The sequence below is a fragment of the Pagrus major genome, chromosome 3, assembly GCF_040436345.1.
Source record: "Pagrus major chromosome 3, Pma_NU_1.0".
Taxonomy (NCBI): domain Eukaryota; kingdom Metazoa; phylum Chordata; class Actinopteri; order Spariformes; family Sparidae; genus Pagrus; species Pagrus major.
This window is the reverse complement of record NC_133217.1, coordinates 14,390,969-14,397,784: the sequence shown is the minus strand read 5'-3', so window position 1 is coordinate 14,397,784 and position 6,816 is coordinate 14,390,969. Positions and strand designations below refer to the sequence as shown.

Here is a 6,816-nt window from a genome sequence, read left to right as displayed (position 1 = left end):
AAAAACAATTTAAAATAAGTATAAACATTAAATCCATAAAAAATTATAAGACACTACATTAAAGCCAGACTGAATAGATAGGTTTTTAGTTTACATTTAAAAGTATCAATATTTCCTCCTCTCAGATCCTCCGGCAGGCTGTTCCAACAGCTCAGAGCGACTCTTTTCCGGGGGCCATCTGGTGGCGGAGACTATGAACGGCAAGTGGACGCTCTGTGTAAATAATATTTTAATTATGTGTATATAAACAGTGGTTAAATTGGCTTTTGTAAGGCCTTTTTCACTCTCAGCGGTCAATATCGCTCAAAACCTTTGTATTTACCTCACACCATTGGTTTAATACATATTTTATCAATTTATAACCTACTTATTTATATCTATATCTAAATGTCTATAAAAAATAGACATTTAGTTTCAGTAAATTAACAATGACCTGAACATTGGAGGTCCAAACTAATTATTTTAAAAAGTATTGCTGAGGTGAGGACGTGGAGCTGAGCTCCAGAGGGCTCCGGCCCAATTTAATCTCTGTACATAATATAATATAATATAAATTATTAATTTAATCATATATATATATTTATATATATTTATTTATTAAATATTATTTATTTGTATAATTGTTTAAAATATTTAAAAAAAATATAAAATACACTGGGATATGTTCAGGTGTTACATTTAGTGCATATATTTTATTACTGTCTTAGTTGAACACACTGAACACTAACACTGAACTTCAAAATAAAACAAGAGCAAAACAAGAAACAAAAGACACAGACAGTAAACTACACTTCAAAAGCAGAAAATGCCAGCATATGTCGCGTGTCCATAATTTCACTGCAGAATGCCTCATGGTCTTCCTGCAGACTGAAGAGGAAGATAAATGGCTCCCGGACCCCTTCATTCTCCTCTTCATCCAGGCCTTGAGACATTCTGAGGCGTTCCACCGCCCTCAAGCGACCTTTCTGGTCCATTGAGATTACTTGGGGAAGGGAAAGTTTCCCCTTGAATGTTTGCGTGGTACACCACTTTGCTGCCTCTATGGTGTCCCGAAGCAGTACATCCTCCTAATCAAAAATAAAGAAAACAATTAAGTACAAGTAAGGGTTGGAGAAATGAAATTTAAAAAAAGCCCTCTGTACTTCACTGACGAATGATCTTTGATATGGTCGTCCAGTTTTGTTGCAGCCGCATACTTGCAAAAAGGGCAGTGGAATAGCCCACTGTTGGTGCACTGATACATGGTTGGTGTATCACCTTCCAGCAGTATAGTGACATGTCTCTACATATCAGAGAGGAAAAGAATAGACACAAAAATAATAATTAGAAATCCACAAGACCAAAAATATTAAAGAATTTTTCACCTCAACAACAAATGTTGATTCATGGATGCTAAGGGTTGTCACACGACCTTGAAACTTTTAAGCTAAATTCTCATATTTAAAAATGGGTGTAGGAGCATAGCACAACACTTGTTTTATGAGACACAGCTTTTTTATGAAATTTTGGTAATCCTCGTTTGTTTTGAAAACTGGACATTTCCACATTCTGTAGTAGGTTAGCGCTGACTTTCTCAATCTATCTACGTCTATTTGCAGTCTGTAATCTATATAAAAACTAAATACACGGTGGATCATCAAGGTGTAGAGCGCAAATATATACAGAGCTTTCAGAAATAAAATAATGTTACTTCCTTCGTTGTCTGTCACAAATATCACAAAATAGCACGTCAAAACAAAAAAGATACCTTGCTTACCTCCATTTTGCAAACTGATTTATTTCGTCTTCGTCTGCGCACATTACTCTTTAACGGGTCCACAGAGCGTCCACTTGCCGTTCATAGTCTCCGCCACCAGATGGCCCCCGGAGGGGAGTCAAGCGTGGGGGGCGCGGCTCAATGTGGGCGTGGCTCAACGTTGAGGCACGCCCCGATCTGCGGGCTGCAGCCAGGGGCTTCTCGTAACGATACACGTATCGAAACTGAAATCGCGACACTCAGATCCACGAACCTGTCTCGCGGTGTGAGAAGGCAGAATCACGACACAACTTCCAGCCCTATGAGCTATTAGCGCTACCAAACGGCGTGTCATGTGACCACCCTCCAATCATGAGACGCTAAACTTTTTGCAAGCAGCTGCTAGGCTGGGTGACGAAGTTGGCTACAAGAAGCTGGCTAATGCCGGTAACCCTGATATTGCGGACCCTCCGAGCTCATTTAGGTCAGCAGTGTGGCAACATTTCGGCTACCCGGCCAGCTACTTTACCATAACGGCACACTATGTTAATAACAATTGGCAAATTGCAAACCCATACAAGCGACCATTTATCGGGGATACTTAAAGAGGCTGTGGCAGAGTGGAAGATCAGCAGATCAGACGTCCCCGTTCCCGTGACAACAGTCAACGCCAGAAATATTGCCAATGCTGTCGGAGCGGCCGGATTTTCACCGCATATTCGATGCTTTGCTCACACTGTCAATCTGGCTGCGCAGAGAGGGATGGGCGTTCAAGAGATGTCCCGATTCCTCGGTAGAGTGAGGAAAGTGGTCACGTTTTTCCACCGCAGCACAACAGCTGCAGCTGTATTGAAAGAGAAACGAGATGTTACAGCTGCCCTCACACAAGCTGTAGTATTTGTAATTTTATAGCTTTGGCTATTTATTTATTTTGCTCATGTTATTGAGACCTTACTTGAGACCATAATATTGTTGTTAATCTTAAGTGTTCAAATCTGCAGACACCCCCCCCACACTAAAAAAAAAAATTGTGGTTTGTATCGAACCGTGGGTCAAAAATCGTGATACAAACCGAATCGTGAGTTTGGTGTATCGTTACAGCCCTACTGTAGAACAGCTTAAGCTAACTTGCAGCTACCTGTTACGACCTCCATAGGGATCCACTTGGGCAGTAGTTTGAGGTCTTTGATGGGTGTGAGGACTCCCTCTATGGTACCAAACATGGAGGAGAGGCCCAAGCTGAAGAGCATGACGAAGAAGAGAATGGCCCATACCTGCGAGCCTGGCATCTCTAGCACTGCTTCGGTGAATGCGATGAAAGCCAGGCCGGTACCTGATGCGCTCTGGGGGAGGATGGAATTAACAAGGATGTATGAACTGACTTCATGTTCGACAGGCACACAACACGAAAGCAGAGGACAGCCAGGTTGAACAAAAGAGGGAAATTCAAAAAATGTTTTCAAAGTTACAGTACCTGGTCAAGGAATCTTTGCAGGTCACAGACCCTCAGCTGCAAACCGGCCACCTCATCTGGATATGTTGCATTTAGATTTTCATACCACTTATCATAGTTTTCAAGTGTTATGTTCTGGTCTGAAATGTGAAAGTGGTTGGTCAGAGCCAAGATGTTCCTGCAGATGGAATACAAAACAATCAGCCTAATTAGTATCAGCAAGAGAAGAAGAAGCTTTAGACTTACATAGAATATATCTGTGCATACGTACTCTGATCGACAGGTGTTGAAGGCGGTGGTAGCTTTAAATCCCAGCATGGAGAAGATAGAAATAGAGGCGTAGAGAGATGTGGCACTGTTTATTACTCCAACTACAACAGCATCCCTCTCACAGTTGTTTCTTATGGGAACAGAAAAGAAAAAACAGAGCTTTGATAGTCATCACACAAATCATCTGTTAGTTAGTTAATGTAGTAGTGAGTTTTAGCCCTTACCTCTCTGGATTATAGCTGGAGAAGGCTATGAGGCCTCCAGAGGCCAGAGAGAGAGAGAAGAAGATCTGGGTGGCAGCGTCCAGCCAAACCCGAGGATCCATCAATATGTTCCACTACAGCGAGCGTAAAAACATCACATCAGTTCACTGTGTCTGGGACACACGAAACAATCAACTGTAGTGACAACAAGTGACCAAACTCACATCAGGAGTAAAGAGGTACTGCAGTCCATCAGTAGCTCCGGGCAGAGTGAGGGCACGGACCAGGAAAATAGTCAGCACTAGGTAAGGGAACGTGGCTGTCACGTACACAGCCTGAAACATGCAAACACATGATATACCCCTCAGTGACTCTTTCTCCCTTTATCTTGTTAGCAGTGGTGGAAAGTATGTATGGCACAGTAGCTGATACAGTGGCAGTAAACAGACCTTTCCCATGGACTCGATGCCTTTGATGAAGCAGATGAAGACCACACACCAGGCGCTGGCCAGACAAACGACCATCCACCACTGCAAGGAGCCACTGATCTCGATGTCAGGTGTGATGTTCAGTGTCTCACGGTACCAGAAGTAATTCACTGGAGTGCTCTTCTCACACTCTTCGATGTAGCCTACATGGATGCATAGAAACAAACAATGACAACATGAGATCTTTTAAGTTCTTAACCTTCTTTATCTTGAAGATAATACTGTTTTGGTTAAAAGTTTTGTAACAGAGCTAAGTTTATGTACTTTTGCAGTTCAGAATTAAAATGCCTGATGTTTTTCTGCATTAAAAATTATTTATCACTGTGAAATAGATTTTAACATCTTTATTATTGACAACAAATGAGACCATGATTTGTGCTTTTTGAATCTGTCCCCGATTCCAATATCTGTCACTGGTCCAAACTCTGTAAAAGCATGCTCTTTTTATTTCATGTTCTGGTGCAGTATCTCTATGTACCATAAAACAATCCAGTAGTTTTCCAAATAAGTCTTGCCTGTAGTGCCACATAGAGCCCTGTTGGTAACCACTCCTCTCAGTGACAGCCCTTTAACTTTATTGCAAGTGTACTAAATTGCCCATACAGTATTGAGCTGCTGTCAGGTAGTGCTGTCACTGTGGTAGTAGCAATCAGTGTGTGACGATAAGTGTATCAAGAGCAGCTAAAATGGCTTATCTTGTTACCCATGCGGCTTTCATTGACTGGACACTGGCTCCACGGCAGGGGGTTTTGGAAAGAGTGAAAGAAGTACCAGAGCACCCAGGCCAGGATGGTGTTGTAAAAAATGCTCAGCGGGAATGACACAGTCATGGAGGCAATTCCTAAAGCCGGAAATAAATGATAAACAACACTTTAAGAACCACAATAAAAGTTTTTTGATCATGAATTAATGAAATATTTGAAAAATATAATATCCTTGTAGATTTACATAAAGTTCTTGGGTTGTTCTGTAACCAATACCAGTATCAGAAGGTTTATCTGATATCGCTGTGTGGGTGTTGTTCCAACAACAACATCATCATTTAATGTTGCTCCAAACCATCGTTGCAGCTGACCAAGTCTATATCCGGAGGATACTGTTGTAGCTGAATGGGTTAACACGGGACTTTCACCTGAAGAAACTGTTTGTGTAGGCATATATTATTTATACATTCTGCCAGGCCGCCTTTGGTTGCAATAAGTATTCCATGATGCAACAAAACAGGAGGTTTGACATTATACTACATCCCAGCTGCAGTTTGGTCAGGTTTAGGCAGCAGAATACTCGGTAATGTTTATGCAAACAAATGCAGATATTTTTTGACAAAACATCGTGACATTTCCAGCCATGTTTGTGTCAACAAAATCAGGTTATTAAGGCCAAAATTACCTTTTTCAAACCCTAATCAAGTGGTTTGTTTTTTTTCTGTTTTTTTTTTTTCCTAAACCTTACCAGTCCATAAACACAGTGTTGGCATAAAATTGAAAACTGTACTTAAAGAAATGTAAAGCTTCAGCATGTCCATGGTTTGCAGAATGTACATTGCAAACATTAATTCTGGCGATTAGGTTCAGGGGAAATATGCCAGGCTGTACGTTCCAGAAAAAACTGAACTTAAATGTGGTCTCACTGTGTATTAGGAAGGGAAAAATGGTGTTGGAAGATCTCTAAATAGTTCTAGGCCACCCACCGACTCCACCCAGCAGCGGTGAGATGGAGTTCCAGACACCGATGCTGCCCATGCGGAGCCTCTGTCCTATGGCCAGCTCCAGGTAGAGCAGAGGGATGCCCTGAAACACCAGCGCTATCAGGTAGGGAATGAGGAATGCACCTGGGGACAAGAAGTCAATATTTGCCTTAAAGTTAGACATCAGACAGACTAAGACTGTCTCTATCAACATACTCTGCAGAGAAGTTTTAAATAAGGTTGTGGCTATTTCAACCATCTTCGTTAATCAAATGACAACTGCTTTTAATTGCTAAATAAGTGCACTGCAATATTTTGTTGTTTTCCAAGTGGCCAAAAACAGAAGTGGAGACAGGCTTATAAAAACAGTACTACTTCACATAACACAGATCTAAAGGTACTCAAGGAGAGGTGACAAATAGAGGCTCAACTGAGAGTATCACTGCCTGTGGGAATCAGGAATCTCAGAGTCAATATGTGAAGATGATAGCCCTATGCACTTTGTGGGATTGGCTGTTTACACGACTTAACCCTGACCCAGATCCTTTAGAAATCTGTGGCTCGGGGAATCTAGTGGAAGTGAATAGAGAAATAAGGGCAACCATCACTGTTGATTAATCAACCAAGATAAAGTTTCCCATTTCTAGAGCAGAGTGATAAGGACTGTTCTAGTCCAATGTTAATGACTAATTATACTGAGACAAGAGAATCTAAATTGTTGCAGTTATACATCTAAATCTCTTACTTACATCTAAATCTCGTAATTTACATCTGAATCTCTTAATTAATCTATGATGATGTAAGATTATAACGGCATCTTATCATAGCATCTTACCTCCTCCATAGATTTGGCATAGGTAGGGAAAACGCCAGACGTTTCCAAGTCCCACTGCAAAGCCAATACATGTTAACAGGTACTGAACCTTGTTGTCCCATTTGGGTCTCTCCTGCACCCCAGAGTCTTCAGTTTTGCCCATCCT

The 6,816-nt window shown here is 41.3% G+C and overlaps 1 protein-coding gene across 1 annotated transcript; it reads right to left on the bottom strand.

The window, feature by feature from the left end:
- Positions 1 to 2,853: 2,853 nt before the first annotated feature.
- LOC140993648 (inactive sodium-dependent neutral amino acid transporter B(0)AT3-like) lies at positions 2,854 to 6,816 on the bottom strand. Its single transcript, XM_073463151.1, has 9 exons — positions 6,672 to 6,816; positions 5,840 to 5,980; positions 4,853 to 4,990; positions 4,111 to 4,292; positions 3,886 to 3,996; positions 3,683 to 3,795; positions 3,460 to 3,588; positions 3,210 to 3,366; positions 2,854 to 3,078 (listed from the first exon to the last, which is right to left on the bottom strand). The coding sequence occupies exons 1-9, from the start codon at positions 6,811 to 6,813 to the stop codon at positions 2,854 to 2,856; spliced, it is 1,338 nt and encodes a 445-aa protein (XP_073319252.1). The 5' UTR covers positions 6,814 to 6,816.